This window comes from Mus musculus, chromosome 19 (assembly GCF_000001635.26).
Source record: "Mus musculus strain C57BL/6J chromosome 19, GRCm38.p6 C57BL/6J".
Classification (NCBI taxonomy): Eukaryota; Metazoa; Chordata; class Mammalia; order Rodentia; family Muridae; genus Mus; species Mus musculus.
The window spans coordinates 53,600,396-53,621,605 of record NC_000085.6 but is presented as its reverse complement, the minus strand read 5'-3'; the positions used below and the strand labels follow the sequence as shown (position 1 = coordinate 53,621,605).

The 21,210-nt window shown below is 42.3% G+C and overlaps 1 protein-coding gene across 1 annotated transcript in view; it reads right to left on the bottom strand.

The window, feature by feature from the left end:
* Smc3 (structural maintenance of chromosomes 3) overlaps nt 1–21,210 on the bottom strand; it is a 45,436-nt gene extending 24,226 nt beyond the window's left edge. The window contains exons 1-8 of the mRNA NM_007790.3: nt 21,052–21,210; nt 20,048–20,123; nt 7,753–7,791; nt 6,433–6,500; nt 3,466–3,537; nt 3,060–3,139; nt 2,757–2,835; nt 900–1,017 (exon numbers count right to left, since the gene is read on the bottom strand). Coding sequence (NP_031816.2) covers nt 900–1,017; nt 2,757–2,835; nt 3,060–3,139; nt 3,466–3,537; nt 6,433–6,500; nt 7,753–7,791; nt 20,048–20,123; nt 21,052–21,066 — 547 coding nt within the window. The 5' untranslated portion in view covers nt 21,067–21,210. The remainder of the gene's footprint in view (nt 1–899; nt 1,018–2,756; nt 2,836–3,059; nt 3,140–3,465; nt 3,538–6,432; nt 6,501–7,752; nt 7,792–20,047; nt 20,124–21,051) is intronic.

Sequence of the window (21,210 nt, the reverse complement as noted above, 5' to 3'; positions counted from 1 at the left end):
GTAAAAACAGCAATCAAGAGTTTTTAATGAAGAAAAATGAACAAATTCACACTCTAACAATCTCTCTTCCATGTGGCAGATGCAGCTCGGCTCAGGCCTACCTTCCCGTCAGTGTACTATTCCACAACACTCGAGAAAAGGACCATCACTAGCATTACTAAGTCTCAGTTTTTATCAGTAAGGGCACTGCATGCCATTACCTTACAATGAGTACTTAATTATAATCTAGGCATGACATTATCTTCACTGCTATCATCTACAAAACAAGTTTCCAGACAAAAGTCTTGGGACCAATTTACTAACTTTAAGCCCACAACCGTCTGTTTCTAAGCAAAGTAGGGTTCTTGTAGTAAATACACTAGTAAGGACTCCAAGTTCTATTCTACACCTACCTGTTTCTGAGCCACTTAGCACTTGTAACGACTGATAGGCCAGTATCTGGAGAGGAGGGAGCAGCTCCCAATTACCGACCCTCTGCTAACACTTCTGAGGAAGCAGAGTCAAAACCTGCTTGACTTAAAGGCCCTATTATCTAACAACAGTCTGTCTGTCTGTCTTTTTTTTTTTTTTCCGTCTTCTTCTTCTTTTGGTTTTGAGACAGGGATTCTCTGTGTAGCCCTGGCTGTCCTCAAACTCAGAAATCCGCCTGCCTCTGCCTTCCAAATGCTGGGATCAAAGGCGTGCGCCACCACTGCCCAACAACAACAGTCTTTCTTTACTCAAAGATAAACTACTAGAAACCCCAAACCTTAAACTACTTCAAACCACATTTTGCTTTATTCGGTATGCAGGACAATTACTATAGAATGTATTTCTGAGGTCAGACAATGCCATCTAACTATTATTAACACAAGAACGATAACTCACAAGAGAAATTATACAGCACACGTTTATTTTACCTGTTTCTTTCATCAGGGAGATGCTTTCTTCTTTCCGTTCATCATACACTCTAGTACCAGCTACTTCTCTCAACAGCTTTAATCTCTGAGAATCTGGTGCCGTTGCCATTTGGTTGATCTATAATTTTGGAAAAAACAATTAACTATTGACTACACCCACTCCTTAAGAATAAAAACTCCATGTTAAAATCTTTAGGTTTTATTGGGCAGATTCTTTTTGAGACAGGTTTTATGTCTGTGGCCCTGGCTGTCCTGGAACTTTAATAAATATACCAGCCTAGCCTCAAACTTGAGACCCACACGCCTCTAGCTGGGTCCTCTACTAGAAAAGATAGTGCTCTTAACCACTCAGCCATCTCTCCAGCCCTACTTTAGACTCTTCTTTTAACAGGCTGTATTAAAATCCTAACAAGACTGTATGAGATGGTTCAGTGGATATACAAATATCTGTGCTAAAGACCTGGCAAGCTGAGTCTGACCTCCAGAACCCACATAAGGGTGGAAAACAAGCGGTGACTACAAGGTTGTTCTCCGACTTCCACACACAAGCTGTAGCACGAACCCACATACCATGCACACACATCAATAATTTTTACAAAAACTAACAAGAACTGTATGCTTTAATAAACAAAGATACTGGTACAACCTAAGTGGCATGTGACTTAACACAAATCATTAGACACCAAAATACTACCACTGCATTGAAGAAATTATGTTATTCTTACTTTTTTTTTTTTTTTTTTTTTTTTTTTTTTGATTTTTCAAGACAGGGTTTCTCTGTATAGTCCTGGCTGTCCTGGAACTCACTCTGTAGACCAGGCTGGCCTCGAACTCAGAAATTTGCCTGCCTCTGCCTCCCAAGTGCTGGGATTAAAGGCGTGCGCCACCATGCCCAGTTTATTCTTACACTTTTACATTAAAAAAGAACTGGTTCTGAGCTAAGACACTATGGTTTATCAAAGTATACACATCAAACAATACTCTAGGAAAAAGATTCCCCCAAAAAAACATCTACTGAGGAGTAAGTTCTGAGATGGAAATTATAGAGGAGTGGCAGAATAACCAGCCAGAGTCTATAGTCCAGCTGAGAGAAGATCACAAGAATAACATGCAACACTATGCCATGCTTCTGCCAATGTAAGCTTTTTAATAGTAACTTAGCATTTTAACCCTGTGATACCATAAAAATGGAACATTACTTTTAGGAAGCTTGCTTGCTTCCTTACTTCCTTCCTTCTTTGGTTTTTTGAAGCAGGGTTTTCCCTCTATAACCCTGGCTGTCCTGAAACTTGCGCTGTAGACAAAGCTGGCCTCAAACTCAGATCTGACTGCCTCTGCCTCCCAAGTGCTGGGATTAAAGGTGTGCATCACCACTGTCCGGCTTAGGAAGTAATTTTTTTCAAAACTAATCTTTATACAACTTATGCAATAGTCTTAGATATGATCACCGTAACTTCTAAAAGCCGAAGTCTTCCAATATACACTACCTCAGAGGTCACTAATAAACAAGACCCACTTAATCTACTGATGGACTTCTTCCAATATAAAGCTACTATAGGTGCCTAGTGGTGGCATGTCCTTTAACTTCAGCACTAGGGCCACACAGGCGGTCAGAGCTCTGTGAGTTTGAGGTCAGAGGCCGGTTTACATGTATTTGGTACTTCATAGCCATGAAAAACAATTAGCATCAATTAAAAAAAAGTCAATAAATACAAAAGACAGTAACGCCTAGTTTTTTGGTCCAACTTAACAATTAGAACCAATAAATCAAAATCATTCAGGGGAAGACCATATCAAGAAAAATAATTTTTCCCAAAAAAAAAAAAAAAAAAAAAAAAAAAGACCCAATTCTTTTACCTTTCCTTGTTTAACAATGTAATAAGGATTACTTCTGGAAAACCCAGCACTTTCAAGGAGATTCATCACATCATTTTTCCTGTTAATAAATAAACAAGAGAAATTTCAAGATAAATAATTTTAAAACACCCAATAATAAACAAGCAAATTAACTTGGAAGTTAAGTAGTGTTAGAAACTACAGACTAGACACAATCTCTCAGAGAAACCTGGGACTGCATGTTCACACCGAATGCTCTGGTAAGAACTCACTCATGTTTTTATGAACATTTGTAACAAACTGTAAACAAAAACAAATCCTTACGTGACCATCTTCTTATCTAGGAAATACTGATCCTTTTTGGCACCAATAACTCTTCGAAGTGAAACTTCCTCTTTATCAATCTAAGAAGGAAAAAAAAAAGAAAAAAGCCCAGATGGTCAGGTGGACAACTTTTACCTAAGTTCATTTTAAAGTCGTTGATCATAACTATTTCAGATTTCCAATGGTTTCACTTAAGATGATACTATAATATTTAGAAAACATTTTCTTACAATTGCTTTACATAATCCTGTTCACTAGAGTGCTCATTAAAATTCAAATACAAAATCCATTGACAAACTACTTATTTACTTTAGCATGAACTAAATTATAAATCTTTAATGCTTATAATTTTAGGCTATTGCATAAAATTCTCAACATTACTGAAAAGAAATTGACTGTCACTTACTGGTAACCGGTTGTCCGAATTGTCAAAAATGATTTCCACAAAAGCAGAAATAACACGAGGACCTGTACCCTCCTGGAATGTGGGGGGGAAAAGGAATAGGGTATTTGTAACTTAAGTGGTATTTTCATATCCTTTAAATCCATTTTAAAGTCTAGCAGACAAGCATGGAAGTGTACACCTGTAAACTCAGCTCCTGGGAGACTAAGGTAGGAGGATTAACATTTAGTTCAATGTCAGCCTAGGCTACACAGTAAGACCCTTCTGTGCCCTCCACCTAGCCCCCAACACATACATAAAGCTGAGTACATAACACAGGGCTCCATCCTTGAAGGCTGCACTCTGGCCTGTCTTTGTTTTATTTTTGAGACAGAGTTACAGTATGTAGCCATAGCTGGCCTCAAACTCAGAGGCCATGCTGTCTCTGCCTCCCGAGTACTGGAATTAAAGGGCTGCACCATGATGGTTGCTCCTTGTCCACCATGAGATGAGGAGCATCTGCCATGTGTTCTCAACCCCACGTCGGTCTTCTTACTCTGGAGCCAGAGCAACAGAAGCAAGGACCAGGAACTGAATCCTACGAAACCAACATAAATGTGTCCGCCCTGAAGCTGTCTGTGCCAGGTATTTTATCACAGCAACAAAACACCACTGAACTCGGGTTTAAATCTGAAACTACTTTAATGGGGCACAATGGCATGTAGTCACCTAATTCTACCGAATTGCTAATAATCAATATACTTTGAGGCTCCTTTCTTGTAGTCCCATCTTAAGGAAACTCTAAGAAACCATGTGATGATTACTAGAAAACTGTTTTTAAAACATTTGAGGCATAGTATGTGATGTTAAATCTGTTAACATAAATGCACACACTCAGACCAATCTATGAGACATCTGCGTACTAAATCCAGATGGTTCACCATCTTTTCTACCCAGCTCGGGTATCATTCACTGTATCAAGTCACTGCACATGTTCTGGCAATGGTAAAGTGCCAGCAGAGCTAGCATGAGGGCCTGAGTCTGGAGCCACAGCATCACAGAGAAGCTGAGTACCCTCGTATTTGGGGAAAGGAGACAGAGTCAGGAAAGGCACCTAGGCGCTCCCTGGCCAGCAGCCTAGTTGAATGGGATTTTTAAGATCAAGCTCAGTGAGATCCCAGACAGCAACAGGGGAAAACACCTGATCGTGACATCTGTCCACCCCCATACACACCCCAAAGGTTATTGCTTTCAATGCCGATCTGAGAAGCCTAGTGAACATCCTATACTGTATCAGTTTTGATCACTGAGCTACAAACTCTAAACAAAGAAGAAAAAAGTCAATGTTTAAAAGGGACTTCCTATGTGTAAAAACACCATTTAGATATTCTGTACAATTTTACCTCATCTTAAAGTTATATACAATTTTATTTAATTTGTGTTCTGCCTACATGCATGTCTGTGTGAGACTGAGGTCCCCTAGAACTGGAATTACAGACAGTGTGAGCTGCAATGTGGGTGCTAGGATTTGAACCTGGGTCCTTTGAAAGCGCAGCCAGTGCTCTTGACTGCTATGTCATCTCTCCAGCCTCCTATATACAATATTTAAACCAGCTAAACCGTGCTGTCTCATCACAGCCATTTGTAGCTTTTTACTCTAATGAAATTTATAACAACTTTGCTTACAGGTTTTGTTTTGCAGTGTTGGAGGTCAAGCCTGTTAGCCTCAAACAAGCCAGGCAAGCATTCTACCACTGAGCTACATCACCAGCCCTCTGCATACTATTTTTCACATTGAAAACAAGATTACTAAGTACAAACACAGACTTCATTTGGCTTGCAATGGTTAATTCTGTATGCCCAACTTCTAGCTGTCATCTTAAAGCTCCCCAATTTGCAATTCTCTGTCTTCAGCAAACTTGTGTACAGAAGCATGGCAGTCTTACATAAATGTAAACGGGCTGATGAGAAGGTTCAGTAAGAACCCCTACTGTTCTTGCAGAGGACCCAGGTTCAGTTCCCAGCACCCACACAGGGTGGCTTACAACCAGTTTCAAAGAATCCAATGCTCTCTAGCTTCTCAAGGACTCATAGACAGAGACGCAGGGAAGCAAATGCACATACATACATAAATTTAAAAGGAAAGAAATGTAAAAAGCCACGAATGAACTTAGAGTTCATACCTCTAAATCCAGCACTTGAGACAAGGCAAGAGGATTACAAGCCTGAAGTCAACTGAGCAATGAAGTGAAAACCTGTCTCAAGCTAGCACGGGCTGGCAAGGTGGGTCACCAAGAAAGAAAGAATGCTTGCCACACAACCTTGCTGCCCTGAGTCAGATCACAGGAACTCAAAGGAGAGAAACCGATTCTCCAAAGTCCTCTGATCTAAATACACACACCTTGGCACATGTATCCACATACACACACACAATAACTGCTAAAAAACAAAACCAAAACAGTTTATATAGAAAAAGTAGATATATCTTTCTTCTATTATAAAATTATTAGGCCTATCTGGCCCTTATGTAGTACACTAAATTTTACAACAAAATAACACACTTAAGGAATTAAGACTACATTGTGTTCACAGAGGAACTTTTTTTAAAAGATGTATGTATTTTTACTTTACATACAGTTTTTGCCTGCATATGTGTCTATAAACCACATGTATGCCTGGTACCCAGAGACCAGAAGGAAATACAGAAATTTGTGAGCCATCATGTGGATGCTGGAAATACAGCCAATCCCCTGGAAGAGCAGCCACTGTGCTCTTAACCAATGAGGCATCCTTCCAGTCTGTCTTCCCCACCTCCTTTTAAGATAGGAGGAACTAAGAAAGGCCTGGGTGGCCTCAAAAATCAAGGCAATCCTGACTTTCTTCCAAAAGCTGAAATTATAGGAGTGAGTGAGCTGCTACACCCAGCAATTTTTTTTCTCAAAGTGAGGATTGAATGTATGTTTAAAATACTTAATAATGAGTCTCACTCACATGCAACAAAGCCAATCGCTGCTCTGGACGAAGATGGCTGAATTCATCACTGAGAACAAACTGGATTGCTAGAAACACAAAAATAAGGTTATTAGCACACCCTAAAGGAGAACTTAGGGCTTATTCACAACTCCATAACTTAAGAATACCACATGCAATGTAACAAACACTGCAGATAAGTTGTTTCACACATAATGACTGTAGACAATGCATCAGTACATCAGACTAATAATCACTGGTAGGGAAATCAAGAAATTGAGCTTCTGCTGAAAAGGACATCAAGTATCACAAGAACTAAGAGAGATGCAGAAGGCAGGTCCTCTCCCTAATAAAAGCTTACACCGATTAACTAGGTCACTACTATAAAGTTATGTACTGCTACATAACAACAAACTACATAAAAAGGCCACGTAAGGTTTTAATCCTAAAAAAATATTTTTGCCTAATAATGTACAACACACTGCTACACCTGAACACATTTCTACTAACTAAGAAATACAGGGAACCGTTCTAAATTCCCAGCTCCTGCCGCACTGCTTATGTCCTCATTACACACAAAATACCTAATTAGTGGGCCACTGTCAAGGTACAGAATGCTTTAATTCAGCTATTCTGGTCCAGGTCCTAAGAGATCTCTAAACTACAAGTCAGCCTGAGAACACAGGGAGGCAACACTCATGTACAGTGCTACCTGCTCTGAGAGACTGGTCTCCTCCTCCTCATGGGATGGGTGGATTGAAACTGCCCTCCTTTCTCTGGGATTTTGAGCTGTACGCTTTCCTTCTATCTGCTCTCTGACCAGCACCGAGTCACAGCCATTACAGGAGTTTGTTTCTGCATCCCTCAGACACATGTGTAAAGACACAGACCCTTTCCTCCTACTAAGCGCTGGTTTCCATGAGCACCACCAACTAAGTTAACATTTTAACCCCTCCTTAGACTACAGCCCAACTTGCCTCATTTTTTTCTCCACAAAGAATTTAACAAAGGCATCTTATATTTCCATCCTTAGAGAATTTTCAAATCTCTATCATCTTCAAATAGGTATCAATATTTTTTGCTACACTGCTCTATCATTTCTTAGACTCTATCTAAGATAGACACTGCCATTATTACAGCATAAATAATTTCAACAAGTGTCTCTGCTGTCTCAAAGACAGACTGAACACACACAATTCAGATCTAACCTGCTACACTAAACAACAACCATGTATGACTTCTTAGGTTTCATACAAACATCATTTCAGAAATCAATTATTTAATAAACCATCTTAAAGACACTTGAATTCATAGTTAAAAAATCCAGAAATCTATACTTACCATAAAAGAAGTTGCTTTTTCCAGAGCCATTTCTGCCCACTATAAAATTTCAAAAACTACAGATTAGTTCATATAAAAACCAGACAATTCAAACGTATTAAACTGACTTTAAAATTTTAAATGCAATTTTCTAACATACTACCTTAATATTCAAATAAAAAGTAGTGAGCAGAAGAAACCAACAGAGCTGTAATCACCTACTGAGTTTAATCTTTATATAGACTTTATATGATAGTCTTTCTTTCTTCTATTTTGAAACCAAATCTTTGTACATACCCTGGTTAGTCTCATATTATGCAGTCCAGGCTAGCTGCTAACTTATAATCCTGCTGCCTCAGCTACCCAAGTGCTTGCCTTCAGACAGATTTTCTTTTCTTTCATTGTCTGTGTCTGTTGTATTTGCGTACACCTATGCATGCCTGTGAAGGGCAAAAGTCAACATGGGTGTCTTCCTCTCTTGCTCACCTTAGTTTTGAAGACAATCTCTCACTGAACCTACAGTTCACTGTTTTAGCTACACTGACTGGCCAGTAACCTGGTACAATCTATTCCAGGCTCAGTGCTAAGGCTACAGGCATGCCCCACTTCGACAAGGATGCTGATCAAGCCCCATGCCTGCAGAGCAAGCACCGTACCCACTGAGGCACCCCATTCCCTTGATTCTTTTGCTCTTTTCTAATATTTTAAGTAGAAGTAACTGCTACCTGACATTGGTAACTCATTAAAATGCATGAAAAATTACACCTAAATTATACATGCTACTTTAGCAATTAGATTCACATACTGTTACCTTTCTAAAATGCTTAAGCATTTACGCTCCCATGCATTCTCATGCTAAATTACTTATGATCAGCCTTATACACTGATGCAGCCTAGTGGAACTACAAAAGTAGAGACAATTATAAGGCACTTCTTTGATTTTGTGTGGTTTTTTGTTTTTGGAGACAGGGTCTCACACTATGTAACCTGGAACTAGCTATATAGACTAGGCTGGCTTCAAACTAACAAGAGATCTTCCTACCTCTGCCCCCTAGTTCTGGGAATAAAGGTGTACACCACCATCCCCAGCTACAAGGCATGTTTTAAAGACGTTTAGCTTTATTTTTAAGGTGTTTGGTGGTTTGGTTTTGGAGACAGGATCTCTCCATTTTATAGCCCTGGCTGGCCTGGGCCCTTGCTCTATAGACCAGAGAGACCATGAGCTCACAGAGATCAACCTGCCTCTGCTTCCTAAGTGCTAGGAGTGTGTGTGTGTGTGTGTGTGTGTGTGTGTGTGTGTGTGTGTGTGCATTCACACAGAAGTGTTGAGTGAAGGGTGCTAGGAACTGAACCCTGACCCTACACTAAAGCACTATGTGCTCATAACTCCAGTCATCTCTCCAGTTCCGAGAGGCACTTGAATTTGAATATTAACAAATCTACATAGTTGGCTTTCACCAGCCAAATCCTGGGTAATTTGAGAACCAAAATTGCTACCCTGATTAGTAGAAGAAACAATTCATTAGTTTTACAATAATAGTAAGATAAATAAACATGGAGAGCTCTTGTTTAAAAGGGGATACCCATTGTCAAGTGATAAAAAGCAAAGAATGCTACAAATAGAAAAATCATTATTTTGGAACTATCAAACTAAGGGCAAAACTCATCAATAATTGTTAAGTATAAAGGCAATTTAAAAAATATACAGTTGCATGGGGCTAGAGAGATGGCTCAGTGTTAAAAGCACTGGCTCCTCTTTCAGAGGTCCTGAATTCAGTTCTCAGTTTGCAACTCCAGTTCCAGGAAATCTAATGTCCTCTTCTGTTCCAATCACTAGTTATGCACATGGTACAGACATAAATACAGGCAAAATACCCAAATGCAGAGAGTAGAATAAAAGGGAATAGAATAGTTGCATGGTCCAAAAGCATTTCCCTGTATTAATTATTTACAAGGGGAAAAAAACAGTACATATAACACTAGCCGTGCCCCCAACCAGTTAACAGTAATTAACAGCACCAATAAGGTGAATGGACCTGTCTCCAAAACTGCTGTGAAAACACAGGACACTGTAGCACTTCTCAGAAATACCAATGCAATAAAAGACAAAAATTTACCAAGCTGATTGGTACAGACCTGTAATCTAAACACTCTAAAGGCTAAAGGCTAGGGACTTCTAATTAACAGCCTGTGACAGACACAGCAAGGCCTATTGTAAAACTAAATAAATATTAAGTAAATAAGCTAAATAAAAATACTGTCCATAGAAGAATAAACCTCCTAGTAGTGAAATGCTATAAAATAAAACCCCTAGTACCACACACAAGCTGTTGATCAGGGAGTCTCCAAGCACCCACAAACATTATAGATTATTGCCAGTGTACTTGGCTGACTACATAGAACTATATTGAGAGATCCTATTGCTGAAGACACCACAGACTTTGGTTGCAAGACACTGAGATATCAAGTTCTATCTGAGCTGCAAGTTTCCTGCCAGCTTTCATAGGACTGGAAAGTACTACAGCAGCTGCTGGGGGAGAAAAGTTATCAATAGTCCCAACCCGGCTGCGGACCCCATAAACTGCAACAATGACCTGCCTGGTAAGATCTGCCCAGTGGTGCAATTGTGGCATGACTACTGTGGGGGTAACCTAGGCTTTCTGGTTAGATGTGAGGCTCCCTCCACAGGTGGATACTATAAGCCTATACAAATCTCAGGGTTAGGATCATCAGAGCCCCAGGGAAGAACTTTCTACAGTTTTGTTAAATGGACATGACAGTTTTTTAGTTTTTCGAGACAGGGTTTCTCTGTATAGCCCTGGCTGTCCTTGAACTCACTTTGTAGACCAGGCTGGCCTCGAACTCAGAAATCCACCTGCCTCTGCCTCCCGAGTGCTGGGATTAAAGGCGTGAGCCACCACGCCCGGCCGACAATTTTTAAGATTTTGTTTTTATGTGTATGGGTGTTTTGATTACAAGTATATCTGGTCACCACATGCATGCCTGGTGTCTACAGGGTCCGGAAAAGAGCATCAAATCCCCTAGAACTGGAGTTCAGACAATGGTTTAACTGCCATGTGGGTATTAAGAATCCAACAGTCATCTGAAAGAGCACCCAGATGCTCTTAATTCCTGAGCCATTTCTGTAGACCCTACATGGACATGGTATAAGGCTGCTTCTAAACATGTTTATGCCCTTTGATGAGTGAGCCAGGGCAGTGCTAGAGAGCTTGTCCCAGGTATGCTAACAGGGGAGTTAGCCGGCTCAAATAACTCTCAGGCCCAGATCCATGGCTGAGTTGGTCCACCCCAGTATCTACCCTCATCAATGACTTGTGGAACTATTGAATTGAAGAAGACAGTCCTACAGATCCCAAACATCAGGATCTCCGTGACTTAGGTCAACAACAGGGTATCAGAGGAGTCCCAGTGAGATTCCAGTATTGATTGACTGTGTGTAGCACAAGCCGGAGGCCTCAAACCAGACCAATGGCTCATTGCAATAAACATGCAAGCAAAGAAGCGTGGACAAAGAGCATACTGTGGGACATACTGTATCTCTCACAATGAGGGTTTTTGGAGGCCAGGGAGTGCTGCAAAGGTAGATAGCGGGTACAAGGGGCCAGTGAGAGATGAGGGAGATTAGGATGCATGATGTGAAATTCACAAAGAACCAATACAAGGTATTTTAGAAAATTGTAAACAGGGGGCTGGAGAGATGGCTCAGAGGTTAAAAGCACTCACTGGCTGCTCTTCCAGAGGACCTGAGTTCAATTCCCAGCAACCACACGGTGGCTCATAATCATCTATAATGAAATCTGGTGCCCTCTTCCAGCCTGAAGGTATAGATGCAGGTAAAACACTATATACATAACTTTTTTTAAAAAGAAAATTGTAAATATACATATGGCTGGTTAAATTTCAGTTTCAGACAGTGAATAATATTTTAGTGTGTGTACATCTTATCCAGTATTTCCTGTCTTACAATTTCTAGTGATTAAACGATCATCACGTCAAACAAGGGGAAATGCTAAACCTACTGTTGTGTAGAAATGTGCACAAATTCCAAATAGCTACAGGAGTCACATGCACTCTCCTTTCTAGTGCTCAGTAGTTTAATTAAAGATGCTTGTGAGGGGGCTGGTGAGATGGCTCAGTGGATAAGAGCACCCGACTGCTCTTCCGAAGGTCCAGAGTTCAAATCCCAGCAACCACATGGTGGCTCACAACCATCTGTAACGAGATCTGACGCCCTCTTCTGGTGTGTCTGAAGACAGCTACACTGTACTTACATGTAATAAATAAATAAATCTTTAAAGAAAAAAAAGATGCTTGTGAAGTTTAAATTAAAAAGTTATTTGTGTCCATAGATTAGTGCTGCTCTCAGACTTCATCAGAGCAGCATCTCTTTTACAGATTTGCAGTGGTTAATGCAATGACCTAGAACTGCCAAACTGCAGAGACTATGAAGTGCTTGTCCCTAAATGAAAGTCGTCGTCGTCCTTTAAAAAAAAAAAAAAAAAAGACAGGGTTTCTCTGTGGTTCTGCCTGTCCTGGAACTCACTCCAAACTAAGCTGGTCTGGAACTCCAGCTGCCTCTGCCTCCTGAATGCTGGGATTAAAGGCGTGTGCCAGCACCACCCACCGAGACTGTCTGGTAGACATGGATGGCAGTATAGCCGTCAACTCACTGCAGCTATGATCACTTGCACAAGACTGGACCATTTCATCACTGAGGGCTGTGGGCTACATGAGGCCCCACCACGCACTGAGGGTAACTAATGTGTGCTGAGGAAAGAGCATCAGTGTCTGCAACAGTGCAGCGCTGACAGGCTCCAACAGCTAAGCAGCCCCAGACTCACATTCCTGCAAGCAACAATAATGAAACTCAGTGGAGCAGAGGAGAGAAGTTAAGTGGGCGGGGCTTCAGTGTGTGGTGGGAGAGTGAGGTTAATGGAGTCCTTTTGTGAAGACTTATAAGTATATACATTATCAAATACATTTTTAAAAGGGAAAAAATGAATGTTGTTGAATGTTCCGGATTAAGGGAGTTTAAAGAAATATGGCAATTACATCTAATAGTTAATAATAAACTGGATCTTTTATAGGGGAATTCTGTAAAGAATACATCTGGGCCAATCAAAAATAACTAAAAACTGGAGAGAAATTAATGTTAACTTTATTTAAACTATACAATGACTACAAAAATATCCCTGTCATTACATATTCAAGTCAGAGGCAAAAGATGCACATATCTTACTGGGTGTCTTAGTCAGGGTTTCTATTCCTGCACAAATATCATGACTTAAGAAGCAAGTTGGGAAGGAAAGGGTTTATTCAGCTTACACTTCCACACTGCTGTTTATCACCAAGGAAGTCAGGACTGGAACTCAAGCAGGTCAGGAAGCAGGAGCTGATGCAGAGGCCATGGAGAGATGTTCCTTACCGGATTGCTTCCTCTGGCTTGCTCAGCCTGCTCACTTATAGAACCCAGGACTACCAGCCCTGAGATGCGCCACCCACAAGGGGACCTCCGCCCTTGATCACTAATTGAGAAAATGCCCAGGAGGCATTTCCTCAACTGAAGCTCCTTTCTCTGTGATAACTCCAGCCTGTGTCAAGCTGACACAAAATTAACCATAACGCTTGGGCAGGGTGGGGAGTAAAAAGTATAATAAAAAATTATGATGACTAAAAATAAATGGTGACGCATGCCTTTTATCTTAGCACTTGGGAGGCAGAGGCAGGCGGATTTCTGAGTTCGAGGCCAGCCTGGTCTACAGAGTGAGTTCTAGGACAGCCAGGGCTATACAGAGAAACCCTGCCTAGAAAAAAAACAAAAAACAATGAAACAAACAAAAAAAAGCACTTGTTCTCATTGGGAAAAACTCCCATAAAGTCAAAATTAATTCTAAATAAAAGCTGAAAAGATAAAGTGAGTTTACGTACTTTAAATGACAACTGGAGCTAGAGAAGAGCATAGCCCTCTTTAGGACCCAGGCTTGGTTCCTAGCACCCACCTGAGCTCATAACCACCTCTAACTCCAGCTCCAAAGAAATCCAATGGCTCTGCCTCCACTGCTACCTGTGCCTGCTCACATCTTAAAAATAAGTCACAAGCATCTCTATAAAAATTACTCCTATCCATAGAGTAAAAACACTAAAAATCTAAAAGGATGGGTAGATATTTAATAAAAGTAGACATTCAAGACCTATTTTGAGCTGGGCATAGTGGCACATGCCCGTAACTCAGAAGGCAGAGAAAGGACTCCAGCAAGCTTCAGATCAGCCAAGATTGCTCTGAGGTAGCAATCTTAAGTTTGATGCCAGACTGGGCTACCCAAGACTATATGGAAAATAAAATTATTCTAGCCTCAATGTAACAAAAACAAGCATTTATTCTAGGGGTAGAAAATGGATTTACCAACATTTAAGGTGAACCCATTTTTATTTAATAAAGCTTAAATAAGTCTAAACTCTTAATGGAATCCTGAGGTAGTCAAGGTTTCTACAGGACAGTATCTTTGGTTGTTTCAGCCTATTCTGAGATACATTCAAGAGAGGCCTGTGAATATATAAGGGAAACTGTAACACCACAAGTACTTCAGAGTTCGTATCCAGAGCAAAACATTCCAAAAGCACCAGGGAATAATTATGTCTTATGCAGTAAACTATGACCAATTGGATGGCAGGCACCAGTGGACAAATCGTTCTCCAGACTTCTCTCATTTGATCTTTCAAGGCATGGTGGATCCAGAAAGCTGTTTGGAAGTTATCAAACACGACAACAAAGCAAATGTGTCTTCTTTAAAAATCTGAGATGGTGGCTGGAGAGATCACTGGGTGGTTAAGAGCATGTATTACTGCAGAGGATCTGGGTTCCCTTCTTAGCAGTCACATGGTTCACAGCCATGACTTAACTCCAGTTCCAGAGGATTTATGATTTTTGTAGGCATAAAGCATGAACATAGTAGACTCACACATGCAAACAAAACAACCATACACAATGTAGTGGCTTGAACAAGAATAGTCCCCAGGTAGTGAAACAGTTTGGCAAGGATTGGGAGGTATGGCCTTGTTGGAAGGTGTGTCATTGGGAGTGACTTTGAGGTTTCAAAAGTCCATGCCATTCCCAGTTAGCTCTGCCTCATGCTTGTGGATAAAGGTGAGTACTTAACTACTATTACTGCACCACGCCTGCAGCCATGTTTCTGACCATGATGGTCATGTACTCAAACCCTCTGAAATTGTACATCCCAAATAAACTCTTCCTGCTATGAGTAGCCTTGGTCACAGTGTTATTACAGCAACAGAAAAAGTAACTAAAACATAAATAAGGAAAAAAGGTTCATATCAGTTTCCCCCCTCACTCTTACCCTTAAGACTAACTTTCACTAAATCTTTTAGCAGGTATGCCTGCTTATTCTGTCTTCCACAAAACCAAGGTTAACACAGCTATCTTTTAAAAAAACATTTGTGTGTGTCTGTGTACAAGGAAGCCAAGAGTACACTGGATCCCCTGAAGCTGGATCCTAAGTGGCTGTTAGCCTCCTGATGTGTGTGTAGTAGAAACCCAATTCAGCAAATGCTCTTTATTACTGAGCCACCACTCAGCCCGGGGTTTCCTTATTAATGATTTTGGAGCTGAACATGGTATATTCCTGTAATCCTAGCACACAGGGGGCTGAGGCAGGAGGATCAAGAATTTAAGGCCCAGCTTGCACTATATAGTGAAGCTTTGCCTCAAAATGAATGAATGAATGAATGAGTGAATGAAATTTTAAGAGAGAGAGACAGTGGAAGAACAATCATTTCTAGATGGAATTACAATTTAATTTCTTTTAGTTTTCATGATTTCTCATAATATCCTAAATTATTTATTAAAAAACTGGCAGAAGGCCCCTAAAAATTATCTACAAATCATCCATAGTATACACAGGGTTAAGATTGGTTCTAGAAGAGACATCCTCTCTAGCCATGAATACCAATGTCTGAAGATACACAAACCCCTTCAATAAAATGGCATAACGTGTACATACAAGCCTACAGGTCCTCTCTGGATTAGTTATAATATCCAATGCTATGGTTAAGTAAGATTATAAATCTGATCCTTGGGGCCTGGAACAAGCAGGCCAGAGCAAGAGGAAGGGAAGGGGAGAAAAAGAAAGAGAAAAAAAAATGTACTGGCTGGTTTTATGTCAACTTGACATCACAGCTGGAGTTATCACAGAGAAAGGAGCTTCAGTTGGGGAAATGCCTCCATGGAGATCCAGCTGCAAGGCATTTTCTCAATTAGTGATCAAGTCAGGGAGGTCCCATTGTGGGTGGGACCATCTCAGGGCTGGTAGTCTTGGTTCTATAAGAGAGCAGGCTGAAGCCGGGCATGGTGGCACACGCCTTTAATCCCAGCACTCGGGAGGCAGAGGCAAGTGGATTTCTGAGTTCAAGGCCAGCCTGGTCTACAGAGTGAGTTCCAGAACAGCCAGGGCTACACAGAGAAACCCTATCTCAAAAACAAAAAACAAAAAAAGAGCAGTCTAAGCAAGCCAGGGGAAGCAAGGCAATAAGGAATATCCCTCCAAGGCCTCTGCATCAGCTCCTGCTTCCTGCCCTGCTTGAGTTCCAGTCCTGACTTCCTTGGTGATGAACAGCAGTGTGGAAGTGTAAGCCGAATAAACCCTTTCCTCCCCAACTTGCTTCTTGGTCATGATGTTTGTGCGGGAATAGAAACCCTGACTAAGACAAATTGGTACCAGCAGAGTGGGGTATTCCTGTGACAACCTGACCATGTTTTAGGGAGGACTGTGGAAGGACTTTGGAACTTTGGGCTAGAAGATCCATTCAGTGTTAAGAGCTCTGTCAGATGTTGTGTAGGAGCTTGGAAGATAATGTTGAGAACATTGCAGAAGATGGAGGCCTAGATTGTGAAATTTCAGAGGGAAAATTAAAGACTCTTTTCAGGGCCAATGCTGTTTTGGAGTTTGATTATTCTGTGGTTCTGGTTAGCTAAGGCTGAAGAATCAGCTGTGATTAACAAGATCCCAGAACTACTAAAGCAAAACCTTTGCATTTCTGGGACTATTGATGCTGGTTAGCTGGAGCTAAGAAATTAGTGGTGATTAAGAAGAGACCAGCATCCTTGAGGTGACATCTGGGAAGTGTTTTCTGAAAGCACAAAGAGGCTGTGTTCCAGAGATAGTCAAGGTTGTACTCCTGCTGCAGCAGGACTTGGTAATGTGTAAGGGTCACCCAAGTGGTACTGGTTTTGAAGGCATGAAGGGGTCACGCAGAGCAGCTGAGGCCATGGAAGGCCTCAGTTGCAATTGAGGGCCCAGGACTGAAGGGGTCATGCAGTGTTTCGGAGATGCCAGTACCATGAGATGACCACCAAGAGCAGCAGCAGTGGAGTACAGACATCTGGAGCCTAGAGGACAACGTGTGTGCTACAAAGGGCATGGCTGGAGAAGTGACCCAAGCCCTTGGAGGAGCCCAGAAGATCGTTGAGTTGGATCCCAGACATTGGATGGTTGGAGATTGATTTTTGTTTTTGATTGTGACTGTGCCCTGATATTTTCCCTCTTGAAGGAAGAAACTATTTTAGTGGAACCCACAGTTAATAGACTTTTAATTGTAAAAAGACTTTGAATTTTAAAAGAGGTGGATATTTTAAAGAGATTGAAATTTTAAAAATATGTAAAGACAGTGGGATGTTTAAAGTTATTTAGATCTTGGGGATGAATAAGAATGTAAGGGTTGAGGCTTACTAGTGATGTGTTTGTGTGTCAAGTTGACAAGGGGTCAACTATACTGGCTGGTTTTGTGTCAACTTGACACAGCTGGAGTTATCACAGAGAAAGCTTCAGTTGAGGAAATGCCTCCATGAGATCCAACTGTAAGGCATTTTCTCAAATAGTGATCAAGGGGGAAAGGCCCCTTGTGGGTGGGACCACCTCTGGGCTGGTAGTCATGGTACTATAAGAGCAGGCTGAGCAAGCCAGGGGAAGCAAGCCAGTAAGGTACGTCCCTCCATGGCCTCTGCATCAGCTCCTGCTTCCTGACCTGCTTGAGTTCCAGTCCTGACTTCCTTGGTGATGAACAGCAGTATGGAATTGTAAGCTGAATAAACCCTTTCCTCCCCAACTTGCTTCTTAGTCATGATGTTTGTGCAGGAATAGAAACCCTGACTAAGACAAAGAAATTGATCCTTTTGTTGTACTCTCTGCCAGAAATGCTACATAAGTAACTGTCATAGTATACTATTTTAGGGAACAATGATAAAAAAACTGTAGATTCACAAGGGTAGTTTTTCCTTGCTCTAATGTATCTTCAGTTTGTCTTTGTCAGATCTGAAGACTGGAGACAAGGACATACAGGGCAAACAATATTTGGGCAATCACAGAGGCAAAGATCAGCTCAAGAGGTATTTGCTTTCAAATCTTTTATTTTAGGCTCAAAATCATTAAACAAGTTGGGTTTTTTTTAGGTTTACTTATTTCATCTTCTGTGTATGTGTATCTTACCTGCATGTATGTATATGCATATCATGCATGTGTGTCTGGTGCCAGGAGGTCAGAAGCATTGATTGGATCCCCTCAAACAAGTTATGAATGGTTATGAACCACCATTGTGGGTGCTGGGAATCAAACTAGGTCCTCTGCAAGCGCTCTTAACTGCTGAGCTTCCTCCCCAGCCCATCACTATATATTTAAAAGACAACTTCACTGCCTAACTACTTCCCACTTTCTTCCCATTAATAACAACTTCCCATCTGTCTCACAGTGAACAGCACCAGGCAGGAAAAGTAGCATCAAGAAAGGAGCTTTATCTTAGTTAAAACATAGAAGAATTCTTACTTTCCTCTCAAAAGAAACTATGTTGCAAGCAAAGGGAAAGAACTACTGCTATCTGACTAAAACAAAAATACTTAACAGACCTCATAGACATGATTCTAGATAGCAATCACTATCTCCACAGATGACAACCACACAACTGAAATATTAAGGCATTTTTCAGCTTAGAAGTATAAGAAATATCATAAAACCTAGTTATTATTTCTTTTTCTCCATTTTTAGGATTTTCAGACTAGCAAACACCAGGAAGCTCCTATAATGAAATGCAGCAAAAGCCCAGTACAATGGAGATGCTTGTGCTGCGAGTTAGTCGGTTAGCACCCTCTGTAGCTCAAGCACAAGGAGAACAAACAGCAGGCTACTCTACTCTCACAAAGGGGGCAGCCCATGTACCAACAGCAGAAAGAGCCTAGCCTCCAACCGTCCTGCCACAGACTACATTCATCTTCAATTCCTCAACTCAAGAGTCCTCTCACTTTAGCCTCTTGAGTAGCTGGAACTAAGTAACCACTCCTGGATTTCCTTCGTTGTTTTCTTTCATATGTTATGTAAATAATGCCTTGTTCTCTAAAGGCCTTCTGTGAACACTGGCATTTTTTTCCCCTCGACTAAGTCTGCTCGCAGATCTCACCTATCCTGTACTGACAGTGCTAGATAAGGTCCCGATGAGGCCCCATCAGAATTCACTCCTGCTGGTACCAGAAACCCCAACCTCTATTCTCCAGGACCACCTAGCCCACTGTCTAGAGTACCTCATCTGGCTGGCCTAGCAAACTGCAACTAGGACACTGTAACAGTCAAACCACCAATGCCAGAACCTCTCAAGTCTAGCACTAACTTCATCCATCCTTCAAAATTCAGTGGCACGTGGTTTCCTCAGCAAAACGGAGACTTTAAACACCAAAAAAACCTTAACTAAGTACTGTTAATGGCAACAATCATGTGAGCTTTAATCTCAAATTTCCATATCCCTTCTCTTTACTCTTTCCAATGGCCTTCTGAGACAGGTAGTGTCTGTTCACGTCTCTCATAAAAACTCACACTCACAAAGAAATTGGCAAGGGAAAAAGACCACAATCTGCAAATAAGCCATCCTTCAAAGAAAGTAACAGTGATGGACTAAGAACAAAACAGGCGACACCCTCTCATGTAAAAGGTTCTGAAATGAAGACACATCATCAACATCCTACACACACACACACACACACACACACACACACACACACACACGCTAGGCAAACATTCCACTACTTAACTTACACCACTGGGCTCCAAAATGATTTATCCGTCTGAGTTACACAAAAATTTTATTTTTATAAAATAAGCAATTCATCGGTGCAGACACGAAACAGGTAATCCCATGGAGGAATATTAACATTCAAAGACAACTCCCGTCTCCCCTGGCCTGTCACGTCTATCGGTAGCAATTCTAAGTCTAACATGGTAAACCAAGAACACTTACTTACCGATGACATTATGTTTGGAGCTGAAGGGATCTACAATTGTTTGGTCTCGGTAACTTCGGAAGCCCTGGATGATCACCTATTAAAGAAGAGACAACCCTTGAGAACACAGAAAGCACTTCTAGGGCAACATTCTTTCCTTCTCCGTCTCTTGCTTCTCACGCAAGGCAAGACAGAAACGGTCCACTCGGCGGAGACCATTGCGATCGGGAGCAAGCAAGTTAAAGATTCGCTAAACCCCTTCCGACATGGCCTGCAACCCTTGCTGGTGCAGGGCTGCTCTGGGAGAAGCTCTCCAAACCCAGCGGCTTCGACCCCGAGCTCTGCACGACAGTAAAGGTCCAGACAGCAGGCAGGCGAGCGGGCGGGCGAGCGAGCTGGTCGCAGCTTGCCAGCCTGCGAGCCCAGTGAGAGGGCATCCTTCAGTCAAACCACTGGCCAGCCCCAATGAGTCCATTGAGAAAAAGAAATAAGATAATAAAAATTAAGTGAAAAGGGGATAGATAGGATCGCAACGCTCCGAGCCTGACCCGTCCAATAGAAAAACGTCGCCCAGCGCGTGTCCCGGGGGCTCGGCGCTCGCGCGCGGGAAGAGCATTTTGACAGAAGTAAACAACCGAGTGAGCAGGCGCGACGCGACCTGCTGCGAGGGTCCGCCCTGCTGGGGCAAAGCCTGAGGCAAGGCGGAGAGAGCCTGCAGCCCAGCCCGGGGCCTCGCGAAGGCGGTCCATGCACCGCCATGCCTGCCTGCAGAACGACGCGGCCTCCCAGCAGCTCGCAGCAGCCCGCGGCGCCCGAGGAAGCCGGGCCTCCGCCTGCAGCCCGCCGCGCCCGGTCCCGCTCGGCTCCGCTCGGCTCCACGCACCGCGCCCCGGGGGAAAGCGCCGACTGCAGCCCGGCGCTCGGCTCGTCAGGGCCCCGCTCCTCCCCGCCCCCCCAAGCCCAGGCCGGCCCTAACCCACCCGCGGCGCGCTCCGGGACACCCCGCCGCCTCTCACGGCCCTTACCTGCTTGATGTACATGGCTCCGCGCCCCTCGGCAGGGGGAAGGCGTCGCCTCAGCACCGCAGCAGCGCGGCCGCAGGCTCGGAAGACGAGCAAGACAGCCCCCTCCTCACAGCGCTCCGCTCGCTCCCGCTCGCTCCCCCTGTGGCCAAACAAAATGGC